Source organism: Leptodactylus fuscus, chromosome 1, assembly GCF_031893055.1.
Source record: "Leptodactylus fuscus isolate aLepFus1 chromosome 1, aLepFus1.hap2, whole genome shotgun sequence".
Classification (NCBI taxonomy): domain Eukaryota; kingdom Metazoa; phylum Chordata; class Amphibia; order Anura; family Leptodactylidae; genus Leptodactylus; species Leptodactylus fuscus.
Genome location: NC_134265.1, coordinates 152,386,009 through 152,403,365, shown reverse-complemented (window position 1 = coordinate 152,403,365; position 17,357 = coordinate 152,386,009). Strand labels below are relative to the sequence as shown.

The window sequence follows — 17,357 nt, the reverse complement described above, 5'->3', positions numbered from 1 at the left end:
CATAAGTATCAGTGGCTGGATTACTTTGTTATGTAGACTGAAATGTGTATTCTCTGGCACAGTAGAAAGGTCAATATGTAAACTGTAGTGAAGGTAATAGTCTTACTAGTAGACGTATTTGAGCTATTTTCTCCCTTCTGGTCCTTATCTGAGGTCAGCTGGATAGTCAAAGTTACAGTTTAACATCTTGGCTGTAAACAGGTCTTCCTTCCCTATTATGATGGCCTAGAGGTTAGTGTCATGTGAAGAAATAGAACCAACTTCTTGTTCACATTGTCCTATTGTTGGTCACGATACAGCCAAGAACCAGAAGGGAGTGGATAACTCCTGGATATAGCCACCAGTAGCGTACCTTACATGGTTAAGGGGATATTGTCACTGATGTACCTTTTTAAGAGGCCAGAGAATAAAAATGTTTATGGGTATGCGCTACTTCAAATATATAATTATTCTTGATGAATTAACCAGGTCTGATTTGATATCAATCACTTTATCAATACCTGAGATGCTCCACAGTTTGTGCAAGTTGCAGTTGATTTAACTGGCATTGGCTTTGTGGCTGAAGGTGCTTTGGCATATTTAGGGTAGGCATTGGTCATGCAGTTGCTAGTTGCTTTGGATCGAAATGTGGCATTGATCATAAGTCTTTCGCATCCCTGAGAAGAGCAATAGCTGTGGCTGTCACGGTTGTGTTTTGCTTGGAGAAACAGGAAAAGCAATCTAAAATGAATTTTAAAAAAGCAATTAGAAATGTGGTCAATAAATAGATTTAAGTGGTCCTCTTAAGTTAACCATCAGCCCCCATTATCTTGGTAGTTGCACAATTATAGTGCCCTTTCCGGAATTAACCTTTTAAAGTATAAATAATTTAAGCAAAAAAGTGAACTTTAAGCAATTGGGCCAAACATATTAGATATTTGTCAGCCAACAGTTTTTAGGTCACCCTCCTAAGCACTCTGTCATTTTACATTATTCCAATGCCCACTGTTAAATGGAGAACTCCAGGAAAAATGGATTCAGTATCTTATACCTCATGCAGGGTCTGAGGAGGTGGATGAGAGATTAAAAAGAAACATCAGAAGATAGAAGTTGTGAAGCAACACTTAGGCAGGAAAATGGTATGAGTTTTTCCTGGAGTTTTCACGCTGGTCTTCCATGCACAGTAGTGTGGTGCCTCAAGGGAAATGCACCTTGGAGGTCCAACCAGATGAAGTTTTCCCATATTCTGTGTGTTGTGTTCACTATAGGTAAACCATGCTGAACCAGCTCAGAAGAAGTGGCTCTCCGAGGGAAAGCTCAGTCTAAATCTGAAAAGCATGTGTCTGGATGTACTAGAGAGCAGTTGGATTGTAAAAAATGTTTAGCAGTGTCATGAATGTTCTGAGAAGACAACTTACATTATGCAAAGATTACCTAGGCTAGACTTGGCAAAAGTGGAGTAGGATAACAAAAAAAAAAAAAAAAACAAAAAAAAAAAAAAAAAAAAACAAACTCAAAACAGCCAAGAAAAACAAGGTAATAGGAAAAACTTCACTAGTAAAAATTTCAAAGAGAACTTGTTACTGTACCAGACCTATTAAAATAAAATCATGCAGGATACCCTACTAGAGATATACTGTGTTAACTGTGTCCAATGAACAGCCCATCAAAGTGCCAAATGGAGGATAGGAAAAGTGTCTGACAGTAAAGGATCATGTGATGCACAAAACCAGGATGTGCCTGGCTTTTAGTGTCCCTGGGGGCAGTCTGACACTTTGGATGGATCTTTGGGGGATGAAATGTCACTTAATAGTGTAGTGAAAAGAGAAGACTTGTTGTAGATATTATCTTACAACAAAAGTAGCTACAGTGGTTTGGTTTGAACACAACTTACCCTGTGCTGTTATCAAAAAAGAATTTCCCTTCTGTCCGCCTCTTCTGCAGTTCTTCTATGGAGGATACAGGTTGATATTCCTCAACAGGAAAAGTCTGGCTCTTCACTATTTGTGATGTCACCTGAAAGCTTGTGCCCGGAGGATAACAAAGACCAACTCTAAGCCAATCACCCCTATGAAATAAATGGGGATAATAATTCACTACTATACATGAGAAGGACCCTATAAAGTGGCACACAAGCAGACAATGTAAGAGTCATAAAATTATAACCCTATTTAGATGGTGGTGGTGACTAGTCATGTTCCTTCACACCTCCTGAATGCGAAGCACCAGCACCCTATGTCCATATCACCAGTGAATGAATATCTAGGTTGTATTCTAGAATACAGTTCAGATTAAAGGCTGTAAGAGTAAAGAATTGAAACTGCTCCATATAATGCGCTTCTTTGAAATAAGATGTCCAAATAGCTCTAATGTAAACGTCATGTTCTGGTGCTCACATAATTCTCGTCATGAAGTGTAGATCAGATAAACAAAAGGACGTATACACCATGAAGCTGCTTACTTGTCAAAGTTAATAAGGTAAAGGTGAGTAGTTTGTGGAGCCTGAGCATTCCAGTGAATGGTGTACCCCTTTTCCAGCATCACCACTGGCTGATACTGCTGGTAAGGAGCTTTTTGGTTAATTCCCCGTAGACTCATAGGACTGGAAGGGTACTCGTCTCTCACAATGGACATGGTGAGATTCTGGGGATTTCGTGCTTGAACATATACCTTGTGGAGAAATACATAAAGATATGAATATGTATTAAAAACACAGTAAAGTAAGTGTTATTAATCATGCTAAATTTCACCTTCTTAACTTCCCATTTTAGAAGCCTAAGGTGGTTTACTGATGGATCCAATGCATAGCTGAATCCATTTTAGAATTCTGAAAGCCAAAACCCCAACAAATCATTTGCAAAAAAGACACTTCATATTAGCATATGGATCCAGCCATCAAAGTAAAGAATGAGGATGTGAATGCCTCAACCAGATGACAGCCAGTAGTTGGTTATATTTTTATTAAATATGTTGATGTATGTGTACAAACTGTCATTGTGGCAGCTGCGTCTCTTAATACCAGAAAACCGCTTTGTTGCCACTGCATGTATTGTAGGTATTGGTAAGACTATAATGTACTGGCACACTGATAAAAAGGATGGCCAGTATAGAAAACTTACTTTCCCCATTAGAGAAATCTGATATTATAGATATCTCCTTCTCTCCAGGACCCTCAATTCTTGGCCAGACAGCTTGTCAGTTAGGGCCCGTTCACATGGGCAGAGAGGGGGCGGATTATGGCGTGGAATCCACGTCATAATCCGCCCCCTCACAATGAAGATCTATGGAGACCGCTAGCGTTCTTTTTTCCGCTAACAGCATGTTCCCAATTAGGAAGCGTTTTTTTTTCCAGACCAAATTACACCACACGTAATTCACATGTGAACTTAGCCTTATAGAGAGTCTCTTACTCTGGAGTTCGTCATCCTGCCCTGCATTATATAGGCAAACTAATGTTCAAATGGAAACTTTGTAATGTTTAACTTCCCCTGTGGTGGTGCTGTGGTGGAAACTTCATAAGTTCTGCCAAATTTCCCCACAGTGGGGTCTAAGAAGGGAATCCCTTTATCATCAGTTTATTGTCAAAAAATCCTTTTAACAATTAGAGATTTATGTAAACAAACAAAACCCATTAATTTTCTAGTATTCTAACCTGTGCATATTTTCCACTACAGATGACTCCATTCCATTCTGTAACATTGACACATTTAGGATGTCTGACCAAAAAGTTGTCCATCCTGGCCACATAGGTATCATTATAACCTGATACAGAACCATCCACATCATGGAAGATAGAGTTTTTGTCTCCATCCATGTCACCAGTTTCAAACCATGGCCCAGACTGACCAAAATATGCCCTCAATGATACCTGGAAAATAAGAAAACAAAAAGCTGACATCAAAATAGATAATACATAGTCATAAAACACAATACTGAACAAAGATCTGTTTACCATTAGCAAAGAAAACAATATTAAAGGGTTGTCCAACTCAGTTTTATTATTTAGCATTGTGGTCATAAACTTAAACAAGTACTCCCTTCTCTCCGTGCCACCATTTGCAGGGGTGGCAGCTCCATTCATCTGACTGCAGGTCCCCGTCACCACTGTAGTCAACCACAGACCTCAGTGTTCACTTCTTCACAAACCACAGCGGTCACAGTTTGTCGATAGGCCTGTGATTGGCTGCAGTGGTCCCGTAGCAGAGACGGAACATTACTAGTGATGCCACCTATGGGTCCTGTATATAGATGAAGAGAGATGCAGCCCCTGAAGTATGGGGAGACGTGTCCTTATTTGTGAAGTTTATGACCCTACTAACAGTGCTTCACATTATCAGAAAATATGAGTCGGGCAGCCCTATTTTGGCTAGGGCTACATAATTACTTTGGCTGCTTTCGAACACCCAGGATTGCAGTTTTGTCCTGTAACATTATAACTAATGTAAACGAATAGGTTGCAAACCTTTATTGGGTTATTTCACTGGAATTCTGTCTTCCTAACTACATCAGGGAAGACAGTCTTGCACATTCCAGTGAGCGCCCTCTATTGGTTTGCAACACTGAGGCAGCAGCTGACTTCCTAATTACATCATGGAAGACAGATTTGCATATTCTTCCCATGGTCCCTTGCGAAGTGGAGTGCTAAAGGCTTAATAAGTCTCCACACACCTATATGGTGGTCTCTCCCAAAGGAGTGACAATATCCCCTTAAATAGGGTGGCAATGTGATTCCAAAGCTGACAACTGTGGCTTATGAATAATTTTTTTTTGTGAGATAGCGGTCACTCGATTCACTTAAATCAGTTATCTTGTAGGGCAACATTGCAATGGTTGTCACGGTCAAAATAGCCAACTAGCCCTAACCCAAGATCATTCTTGAGTACATGTAACTATTAAATGAGCTCAGTTCCGTCTATTCAGTACAGAACATTGAACAGTACTACGAAATGTTTTTCAGCTTAAGTTAAGACACATGTTATTAACCTCCATAGTGTTTAATATAGGAAAGCTGGCCCAGATGGGTAGTAAAATATACAAAAGGAAGCAATGCTATAATCAAGAGATGCTGTCTGTTCTATGGAAGATTTATACATGGAGAGCGTCCAAAGATTCAAGAAACAATTGTTCATCCTCTTTCTTTCTTGAAGTACAATAATTAAGCACAGCAGAACATATGCAATGTCACATATTATACAGCACAATGTGCAGAACATTTTGTCTTCATTAGGTATAGAGCCAAAAAAAAAAAAAAAAAAAAAATTTCCACGAAGTTTGTAAGCCATACATTCTAAGTACTACAACTTCTAGTAGATTCACAGGCAACCATCTGTGGGGGTTAAGGGTATGTTTAATCTACTCACCACTGCTAAAAGCAGCATTTCAGTAAGGGGCTTACATACGCCAGGATTTGCTAAGAGGATAGTTACCTACCATTTATTTTACTCAGCTCCAGAGCTGAGGGTTCTAATTAGGGATAAATGGTATATCCGGATTAAGAGGAATAATTTTTGAAGCCAAAAACAAACCAGTCATTGAACGCTGCAATAGATCAGTTTCAAGGTGTGAAGAATTTTTTTTTTTTCTTTCTACAAACAATGTTGGGAAAAGGCTTGAATTAACAACAAATGTGTAGGTGGAGTGTGAGATCTCCAATTTCTAGCCATCAAAGGCCTTTGGGTTTAGTAAAATTATGAAGTAAGACGTCTTTCACCTAGTGGATGTGAGGAGAGAAGGGCGAGTACAGGATCTATTGAGATAGGCTTTTTAAAACAGAAAAGAGCAATGGGAAAGTTCTGTGCCGCACTGGAGTGATCAAGGGACAGTCCAAAAGGATGTGCATTAAGGAGTCTTTATGTCCACAAGATCTCCAGTATATAATAGAAGATTCTTGCTAGCATAGTTGATGTCAGCAACTTCAGGTGGACTTCCATTAGGTTTGCACACATGGTAACTTTGGGGTGCTTTTTCTCGTTTAATCCCATGTAAAATGAAATCTTTGGGGATAAAGTGACGTTTTAGTAATTTTTCATTTACATATCCGAAAGCTAATAAAACCTGTGAAATGGCTGTGGGGTTCAAAATGCTCACTATAAACCTTAATAAATTCTGTTAGGGGTTTCCAAAATGTTACTTTTGGAGGGTTTTCATTGTTTTGCACCTGAAAACTATTCAAGCAAAGTCCGCTTTTCAAACACCCAGTGTCACTCCTTCCCTTCCATGTGATCAAACATTAGTTTACTTCCACATGTGGCAATGTCTCACTTGTCCAAGTTAACGCGTCTCTAACTTTTTACCATATAAAGTTATAAGAGAAACGAGGCCTCATCCTGAAGATACTTTAAGGCTGTGTCCTCAAGGAGTTAAACAATTGCAACAAACTAACTTCAAAAATCTGATACCTTACTATACATACATGCCAACTTTTACATCAAGATCACTACAAGTCACGCTTTAAAAAGATAAAACCCTTGATATTACAATTAATAGCTCTATGCTAACAATACAAATGATATGTTGGTGGTAGACCATGAGATTGTCCCACACGGAAAACAGGGGGATCACAATGCTGTATGCTTAGATGTGTAAATACATACAGTCTGGCGGCAGTTAGACTAATGCTTCTCCCGTTCTCACCCCTTTAATATGACCTCACAATGCGTAAATGGCCACATCCCTTACCTCCTTACAGCTGACATTTAACAGTTTGACAACTTTTAACAACTATTTCCATTTCTAAATAAAGACATATAAACATGATCAGGATCTACATGCAGAAAATCTGCATAATGCGCACAAAGGGGTGGAGATTTTGGTGTGGATTTTCACACGTTTATATGCAGATTTCAGCATTTGGATTTTGAAACTATTTTCTGCCAATCTGTCAGAAAAAAATTAAAATTTAAGTTTGACTGAGATCGACATTCTGCAGATTTTGAAATCTGCACCATAGGTCAATTCTCATGCAGACACATTTGTATTGTTTTACATTCTGCACTGAAATGGATGTGTCTTAGGGTGCATGCTCACACAGTGGAGTTAGCCGAATGCAGCCAAACCCTGCCCTTACGTGGTCACCAATTACTCCCAAGTTTATACAGTATAATCACTGGCAGACGCATGCAGGAGAGGAGATACACACATGCAGCTACCGCAAAGTGTGAGTCATTGGTCACGCCTGAGATTTAGTGCAGAGCGCTGTGTCACACGCTGCAACATTAATAGCTCCATCCCCTACAATGCCCATCTGAGCTCCTAAATTGCCGGCAAGTTATGTGCACATTTTAGGCAGTTTAAGAGTTCCTCCCAGTCCTCTCAGCTGGGCAGTGTGGAGGCGAGGCTTTACCTTGCAGACTGTTGCAGAGTAGGTCACGGCTCTCTGCTGAAAAGCCTGGAGGCCATTTGCAAATTCTTAGACACATTGGAGACCATTCTGGTCGCTATCTAGAGCTCTGAAAATGCCATATAAAAACTTTAAGAGGGTATAAAATAATTGTTAGCTTATACGCACTACGAGCTGATGTGTGCAACTATAACTAAACCTGGAAAAGACAAGGCTTCATACAGAAATGTCAACGGCAAACATTCTGAATGGAGAGGTAAAACTTAAATCTGTCTTTAAGGGGTTAAGAGCGCTGTGTAATCATGAAGCATCCTGTTGGCTGTAATGACATAATTCTTCTACAAGCAGAACTAGGAAAGCATACATACCTACAGAATAAAGCAGTGGCAGAAGAGCTGCTGTTCTGCTGAATACCACTGTATGCACAGGGATCACTGCCATGTTCTCTAGCATGAAGAGGAATGTCTAGCGAGTAGAGAAACTGAACAATGTCCAAAATTCTAAACGAGGACACAAAAAATCTCACTAGTCTACAGCAGTTTAACGTATCTGGTATCCCCTCAGACAGACATTAAATACTCCAGCTAGAAGAGAAGCTGGCTCCGATCCCCTCCAGGTTTGAAACAACATTTGCAACTTCAATGTTTGCACTTCTGGAAAGAATTACCAGACTTAAAACTGGGCCTCTGACTGTACCTGGCTGGATCTAAAGGCTTCTTTTATGCGGACCATCCAAGCAGGACTCTAATTCCTGGATTCTGCGAGCAGCGGCCATTCATTTTACATAGAAATGATCATACCCTATCTTACAGAATTCAGTAAAATATTCTGTAATGTAGTGGACCATTTTAACTGAAGAACAAGAGCAGAATGTTACCTGTATAAGTATACAGAAGATAGGACTGAACCATATCTTAGGAGGTACAAAGGAATCAATAATCTGAAACGCTGATAAAGAGATTACAACAAAAAGGCTCATGTGATCCATTGCATGTTCAATGCACTAATGAGAGCTGGGGAGCAAAGATATCCGGCTAGAACCTTGCAATTGTAAATGGGTACAATGGGGAACAAAGAAGGGAAGAACAAGCAAGCTGTGGGGGAATGCATTGACCATTTAAAATTGACAATACACAAGATTTCTCGACCAGCTAGGCAGCCAAAAAAAAAAAAAAAAAAAAAAAATTAAATTATTCTATATATGACTCTTCACTTCAACTCCTGATTTTTGATGACATTTTCACTTTAACCCCTTTCTGCCACCAGCATTTTTTTCGATTTTGACTCCCCGCCTTACAAACCCCATAACTTTTTATATCTTTCCATTTATAGAGACATAGGACTGCTTAATGTTTGCAGGACAAATTGTACTTCATATTGGTACCACCTAATATGCCTTACAATATACTGGGAAGCTGGCATTTGTTTTTACGGCATTGTACAGCCAAAATGACATGTAACCTATATTCTACGGGTTGGTACGATTACCAAGATACCAAACTCAGTTTTATTTACGTTTTAACAGCTAAAGGCCTGATGCTCCAGATCCCAAAGACCCCTGGGCAGTTGCCCAATTTGCCCTCCTAACAGCAGCCCTGGAGGGCGGACATGCTTGGAGACAGATAGGAATCGAGAAAGCGATCCTCTAAGACCATTAGAAATGTGTTTAGACAAGTCGTTCAACCTCCAAAGGGGTCACAACCCAAAGGTTCAGAACCAATACGCTAAAGCATGAGACAAAAGTACTTGACAACATATTGAGAGTCTTGGGGGGAGGATATTAGTAAATTCTATATACTAGAAAATGCATTCCACAGAAAGTCATTTAAAATGCATGTAGAGACTGGATATCTGGCAAGAAGGGAGAAAGGAAAAAAAAAAAAAAAAAAAAAAAAAGGAAGGTAGAAATCAGATACTTACATTAGCTCCAAATTTAAGAAATGAAACATTATTCCTAGGAGTGAGCTGCCATGGGTTTTTCATTAGAAAGCCAATTGCACTTGTATAGCGGTCAGGTGTTGGCACAAAGTTTTTAAAAGTACTCTTTGTAAGACGAATTGGCCCGTCGTAAATCTGGAAACCTCTGATTGGGAAAGTCCTGAAAAGCAAAAACAAAACAGATCAAACATAAGGTACATCGTAAGTCATCAAGCACGATGCATCCACTCACATAAAACACCATTAAATACATAGTGGGACCATTTACCCTAGTAAGGGTCTATTCACACGGAGTAAACACGCGCTCATTTTGGCAAAATACATGTGTAAAGAATTCACGTGTAAAAATAAGACTCCCATTGACTTCAATGACATTTTACACATGTATTTTGACGTTTAAAAAAAATGTCATTGAAGTCAATGGGAGTCTTATTTTAACACTAGTATTTTTTTTTTTACACGTGTATTTTGCCAAAATGAGCGCGTGTTTACTCCATGTGAATGGACCCCAAGCGCTCAGGACAAATTCATAACCAGAACGTAAAAATGTACTGCAAACTCTGCATTTGATTTGTGAAAGGCGCTAGTCCCATTTTGCCTGTTTTTATATATCTCTCAATGGACTCAAATCTACGAGGGACCCCTTACGAGTGCCGCACAGATGTGAAAAAGGGAAATTTATGGTTGTTTAGCAGTTTTCACATCAATCTTCTATATAGATCCGCCAGTAATAACACTCCCATTAATTATATTTTTGTACTCAGTCTCACACCATTCCAAAGCTTTCCACTCACCGACAATAGAACACAAAAACATGGAGAGAGCATTCAGACCATAATGTATGAGGTCTACTCAACTATTTTATTCACATTCATTTTTAATACAATGCTCATTTTAAATATGTTCATAGCCCACCACCCAAAACACATCTAAAAACCAACAATGGGAAAGCAATTTTATGCACTCCAAGCCACAGTATAGCTCTCACACTGAGAAATATGTATCTAATTTCTCTATGGTATTTCCATATGAAGTTCTCCATGTCTCCTGTTAATTAAAAACACCTACTCATTAGTGTCACAACCACAATGGGGTAAGAGTAGGGAGGATATTTTTATAAATATATAATTCTATATACATGCATCAAAGATTGAATAACCCAGTGCTCCAGAAGTTAAATGTAAATTAAAATATAATATGGTTTCAAGAATTAAGTTTCATGGCAATGTATATGGATTATAGATGAGTATGTGTGGTTGTAAGGACTGATGTTTGCAGTAAATACGTGGGCTCAAGTCTGGCCAGAAAATTCCATGCATGTAGTGGGAAACTTCTAAAATTCACTCCTTGTTAAGACCAATGGATTTTCACAATTCACTTCCACATTTTACACACTTTTCGCCTTGTGCTTGTTTAGGGAGCCTTCACACGGAGTTTATGCTCCGCTCATGCTGAATGTAAACTCGTTCAGAGTGAGCGACGTAAAAAAACAGATCCCCTTGACTTGAATGGCTGCCGGCATATGCACGCTACGCATTGAAATCAATGGGAGGCTTTTTTACCTATTCTTTAAATGTTATACGCTCGTATGCCGGCACCCATTCAAGTCAATGGGATCTGTTTTTTACGCCGCTCACTCTGAACGAGTTTACATTCAGAATGAGCGGAGCGTAAACTCAGGGTAAGGCTGCCTTCACACGGTCAGCTCTGTAGCAGTAAATAACACCGCTAATGTCAGAAAACATGAAAGGTCCTCTTAAATAGCACATCAGGCACCAAAACAAACTGCACTTATTCATCGGAAACAGTGGAGGCTAGAGAAAAAAAAATTCTAACTGTGCTGGAATCCGTAGAACGGCACCTTTTCACAGAGGCTTCCCTTTAACATCACAATGCTAGAAAGAGTTGACTTCATTGTCCAAACCAGTCTGACTCTTCAAAACCAAGGCCAGAAAATGACAGAGGTAGACAAAAAATAAAAATCAATAAATTATGCTCCCCTCTAGTGTTCCTGACAACTGTGCAGTTCAGTGAAGCTGATGAAGTATACCTCAGCTTGCACAAGGCATATATGCACTAAAACGGAGTTGTACTGCTTTGGTTTCCCTGAACAGCTGTGCAGTCAGAGTAAAGACACAAGGTAAGAGGTTTTTATTTTTTTTTTCTAAAAATACAGGCACAGATTGGTAGTTTTGTGTTCCAAGTAGCCCTAACTCAGTCTATAAGGACCTAGGGGTGGTTTAGAATGCAGGTGTCCTTTAATATCAGCATCATAACCTGGTTACACAAGTGGATTTGCTGCCAACCACAATGATATTTATATGTGCAGATAAGGAAAAGATGCCATCAACAAATAGAATTTTCTCAGCAAAGTGCTGGACATTGTTTACATGGGGTAGCGATCCAGAACAAACAATCATGGGAACAATCAGATAAGCTTCTATGTTTGTGTACATGAAGCATAACACAATTTCTGGCCATTATAGGATTTATATTCTGCAGTTTTCCACTCTGCTTGAGGTTTGTAGTCATCTCTGAACTGGTCTGTAGAGTAACTATCATCCACTGTAACAGTCTCACTCAAAAATTTCACCCCTTTAATTTAGGCTGCATTTGACCATGCAGGACACAGTTTGATGAGTACTGAACAAAAAGACTTTGGTTGTGATAGAAAGCTCCAAGTTAGCTCCAGCATCAGACCAAACCTAAAGCCAAACATTGTAGAACAGCTGTGTTTTCCTTAATGCAAAGTCTGTTGAAAGGATAGTATTTCATGTGAGCACTGTGCTTCAGTCAAATATACATATTCCTACATAAAAATATTTTTTTTTTTACTTGGTGGAATGACTTTTTTTTTTAACAGAAGTTTAGTTGTACCTGTTTCTAGGAAGTGTGCGATTTCTATTATACACTCCTCCAGTCCCCCAGTATTTGTTTTGGCCTCCTTGTGATCCGTAATTTCTACTTTCTCCTATAAACAGAGATTCTGAAACTTCCTGACTGGAACCTTCATCTTTTGGAAAACTTCCATCACTGCAGAAAAGGAAGGCATTATCGATTAGATGCATGGAATTAAAGAGGAAGGGGAGGGGGAGGGGAATATATTTAAAAAAAAAACACCACATCACACACACACAAACGTGTGCTCACACATCTATATACGCACACACACTAACTGTATGTATGTGAAATGGGGAAAATACTCATATCACTGTAGTTAGGACGGTAAAGCAAGAATCAGTAGTCTGCTGGTGTTCTATCATTCTCAAAAGGGGATGAATAGGACAATAGCTAGACAATATGATGTTAAAATGGAATCTGTCACCATAACCCAGCTAAATTTACCTGGCCCATAGATAAATAGGTTAGGGTCACCTGAATCAAGTGCCTCCATTGCAGCAATTCAGTCAGTCATATGTTATGGTGGGACAACTCCTTTATGTTTTAATTATCGGACAGCAAATTAATTCTGAATACCTTAACGTGAACTTACAATTTAACAATAAAACAAAGAAACTGGGATGCATAATACTCCTAGCACATAAGGACATATTGTTCCTAAAAAGAAAGTACTAGAGCCAATCCCTACTATCTAGAAGTTCCAGTCTGGATGGGAAGTTACTATGTAAATACTGCTGCCGGTAGAGTAAAGAGTCCATTTATATGACCTCCTTAATGTTACAGAACTGGAAACCATTTAGTAATATACTATTTGGCAGGCTTCCCAGAGTACTACTAAACCAACCAATGAAGTCAGGAAATAAGCAGCATAACTTCCTATAGCATGTGCTCACTCCCAGGTCATTGTAAAAAGCAAATAAATGGGACAGTCCAACCTGCAACCCCATTATTTAATATCCTTTTCTGCTTTATGACACCAATTCCCAAGTCAACTAGAGGTCTAGTTTGTTTTTTTGTTTGTTTTTTTAATAAAAATAGTCAGCCTCATTCACTTGACTTGAACTGAGCTGGCAGTTCCTGGAAAAGGATTAATTTACAATATGACACACACCACAAGTACGAATGTGAAGATTCTTCTCACGTTTTAACACATCAGCTTATGGCTAAATAGGACTAATTTTTTTTGCTAAGTTATGTCCAAACAGAAAAGAAAAACAGATTACCAACACACACCTTCCTTTTTGTAACACCTTTGATTTCATCCCTTGTCCACAGGATAGGGGGATAACATGCTGATCGGTGAGGGTCTGGGAGACGCACTCTTCACAAGAATGGGGGGGTACCATAACCCCATCCAAATGGAGGGGCAGGACAAGCATGCACATTGCGGCACCATTCATACTCTGTCAGTGCGAATTGTCCCCTGCTATCTTCATCTCCAGCAGTCCATTACAGTGACATGAACAGTAATGCAAATGCTCGGCCTGCTACTCCATTCGGCCAAGGAAAATGAACCCCCTTCTCATATTGGAACCCCAACCAATCAGCAAGTTATGCCACATTCTGTGGAAAGGGGATATCATTAACTAAATACCATAACCCTAACAGACTCCCACAGTCAGACACTGCTTCGAAGTGGCAAGCACCAAGCCCTCCACAAATAGTAAAGTGATCTCATGAGTGATCTAGTAGAAATATTTTAATCGCTCCAATCACGTGATTTTGGTACTTCTAAAATTGAAGTGTGTTTTTAGTTGAGTTATAAGCATCGATACATACCTAGCAAATGTGAGGCCAATTCCATTGTCAGAAAACCTGCAAGAAAAATGAAATAAAACAAATTATCTATCTCTTGTGCATGCATGCACAAACGAAAAATATATAAAAAGGCAACCATTCGCAACCAGCAATGGTAAATCCACATTTTTTGTAATACAGTATAAATCGCTTACATAAGCCTTTACACGCCACTAACTACACATGCCCATTACATTAGAAAGGGGAGCAACACAGAAATGGGAGGGTGGCACAGTCATTATTGCCTTTTCTTATTTCTTCCCTTTAAAAGTAAATCAGATGGGGGACCCTGTGCAAAGTCTACAGACACAAAAAAAAAAAAAAAACACCACACTAAAGTTCGGTGACCTTGCAATAGAAGGAGTCTGATCTGTTTGGTGCAGATTTCTTGTCCTACCAGATTTTCATTTGATTACAATTTTGTAAATGATGTATCATTTTCCTTCCACTTCACAATTATCTGCTACTTTGTGTTGGTCTATCACAATAAAATACATTTAAGGGCGGGTTCATATCTACGCCCCGGTCTCCGCTTTCAGGTTTCCATCTTCTGCCCAAGAAACTGGACAGGAGACGGAAACCGGCAGTCAGTTTGCAAAGTGTCCGCCGTGAGCATTTTTTGGTCTCCGCGGCAAAAGCTTTTTTTTTTTTTTTTTTTTTTTTAACCGGACACAAAGTCGGACATGCAGGACTGTGTCCAGTATAATTTATATAAAAAAAAAAAAAAAACACGGTTTCGCCGTGGAGACTACAAAACACTCAGTCACTCACGGGTGGACACGGTCTGCCGGGTTTCTATCTCCTGTCAGCAGAAGGCAAACCCGAAAGCAGAGACTGGGGCGCAGATGTGAACCCATCCTAAGTTTGTGGTTGTAAGGTGACAAAACGTGAAAAAGTTCAAGGGGCATGAATACTATTGCAAGCCACTGTATACACCATGCTAAAATTCTATATATAATAAATATATATATTTTAAAGCCTGCTAGAGGCAGGTCTCAATTATATACAATGGCAAATCTGGGAGCCTTCAGAAGGCTCCCAACTGCTAAAGCAACCAAACTAATTCAATAGAAAACCTCAGGTGCTGCGATGAAACAGCCCAGAACCTGTGGCTATGGCGCCCGCTCAGCTCTTGACACCAAACAGAAGTGTCAAACTCCTCAGGGTGAATTAACCAAATTAATTTTATTAGCCTTGCAGCCCTACCAGACAATGGATCAGAGGATCACAGTTTTGTGTAAACATTTTGTAGTCACTCTACAACACCATCCAGGTCTAGAACTACTCTCATACATACCCTGAGTTACTTATAATAATGTCTCCTCCTCTCACCCAAGCACCATGGTCATTGTTTTTAAAAGAAACCAAGCCGTCAATTAGCGCAGCAACTCTTGGCTTTAGAGGATCCGCGTCAACATGGGGTCGAAATCTGCACAAGGGACAGAAACACAAGATTAGTGTGCATGCTTTCAATAGGAAAATCCATTTACTTACAATTCTGTAGCTCTGATTCATATAGTAAAAACTGACGGATAGAGACTGCAACGTGCATCTTGTAATGTGTAAATATCATACTTCTAGTATTTGGATTTACTATATTTTACCTTTTTATGAAGAGATCATTTCACATCTACAATGTGTAGGTATACGATAAATTGCTGTATATGCAATATTGCATTAATTGTACATGTCCAAATATATTCTAGTCAGACAGCTGTAAGATGGTTAAATAAAACTCTGTATAAACTTTGAAATTCATCAATTCTTGGGATGGAGGACTATGAAGAAAGAACTGCTGACTATACTGTCAGCACGAACACAGGGCGGAACGATTAGGAAGTAGAACGTTGCCAAAGGCTACTGAGTGCTAGGAATAGGCTCCCAAAAGAAAAGAAAAATGCCTCTGATAAACATGCCACCACCCTCAGGACTGAGAGATGGAAAGGACTTTGAAGTAGAAATGATACACAATGTTAAAATGAGAGTCAAATAAACTCACACTGCGGGAATGTAAAATACTTGTGTGTGTAAATGGGCACTTTATCTTCCCTTTAGTATATGCAACAGATGAGTGACACATTCAGCCAAAAGTAGATATTATGAATACAATCACACATTCATCCAAAAGACTATATCATATACAAAGAAAAAGAATTCATATATGCAGTGCAAACAGTATGAAGTGTCTTACAACGCGTTGGCTCATTGACCCCGACCTCCTCATTTGTGCTAATAGATCAAAAAGCAAGCAAGCTTTTATTCCGAGACTGAACATGAATGTATAAAATTCCAAAAATCTGTTTAATCTCTGTGGCTTGCTATTCTCGTTCAGTCTACTGAAAGACTATTTTATTCTTCCTCTCTAGCCTGGTTTTATCATTACTGCATTGGGCTAGAAACAACAGAAGAACATGGAAAACATATCAACTGGGGAAGGGGGGGCCCCAATACATTTTATGAAAAATGCAAAAACTATTTTCATGCTGACATATGATAATGACAGCATGTCTCATGCTTTTCATGACTACCTGGCAGTGTCAAAGGGCCTGTACCCATTCCGCTTCCGAAATGTTCAGGGTCTGAAGCCAACTGCCTACCTGCTTCGCGTCAATTTCTGTAGGTGGTACCTCCAGCAGAATGTGCAGGATCCAGTCTTTGCAGGGGTGGTCATGTGGATGAATGAAGCTTGTTTTACCAGGGACGGATTCTTCAACAACTACAACAGCCACATCTGGGAGTACATGAAACCCAAACCCCACTTTATTCACCAGAACCAGGATCAGTTCTCTGCAAATGTCTGGGCGGGAATTCTGCGAGACAACATCTTAGGACCCTTTTTCCTCCCACCGAGACTCAACGCCAACAACTACCTGGCATTTCTGCAGGATGATTTGCCGATGTTGCTCGAAGACCTGCCTTTCAAGGATGTGGCTCCAGCAGGATGCAAGGGGCAAGGATGTGGCTCCAGCAGCGTGGAGCACTTCCCCATTTTGGCTGCATCGTCCATCAACAACCGATGGCCGAATCGGTGGATCGGACGCGGTGGACCTGTGCAGTGGCCCCCTCGCTCGCCGGATTTGACCCCACTTGATTTTTTTATTTTTTTTCCTTCTTGTGGAGGACATGCCAAGTCCGTTGTGAACGCCTATGCCAAACCACGAGGAGCTCGTGAACTGCATCCAGGCTGCAGTGAGGGCCATGTCAGGAGTCTGTACAGGTGTGTCAATCCATCTCCCGGCGTTGCACTGCTTGCATCGAGGTAGGAGGCCAGCACTTCCAACAATTCTTGTAAATACGTAACAGTGATTAAACTGATTTCCCATTAAAAAAAGTGCTTTCTCTTCTTTGTTTCTCCTTTCACATGGCGCAGCGAGGAATAGGAAACCGACATTTCGGTCTACCT

The 17,357-nt window shown here is 39.8% G+C and overlaps 1 protein-coding gene across 1 annotated transcript in view; it reads right to left on the bottom strand.

Moving 5' to 3' along the window:
- The window catches only part of CEMIP2 (cell migration inducing hyaluronidase 2), a 100,787-nt gene that overhangs the window by 19,941 nt on the left and 63,489 nt on the right, over positions 1 to 17,357 (bottom strand). Inside the window, exons 13-20 of the mRNA XM_075278799.1 lie at positions 15,252 to 15,383; positions 13,937 to 13,972; positions 12,134 to 12,289; positions 9,239 to 9,416; positions 3,632 to 3,847; positions 2,441 to 2,649; positions 1,874 to 2,047; positions 501 to 720 (exon numbers count right to left, since the gene is read on the bottom strand). Of these exons, the coding sequence (XP_075134900.1) occupies positions 501 to 720; positions 1,874 to 2,047; positions 2,441 to 2,649; positions 3,632 to 3,847; positions 9,239 to 9,416; positions 12,134 to 12,289; positions 13,937 to 13,972; positions 15,252 to 15,383 (1,321 nt within the window). The remainder of the gene's footprint in view (positions 1 to 500; positions 721 to 1,873; positions 2,048 to 2,440; positions 2,650 to 3,631; positions 3,848 to 9,238; positions 9,417 to 12,133; positions 12,290 to 13,936; positions 13,973 to 15,251; positions 15,384 to 17,357) is intronic.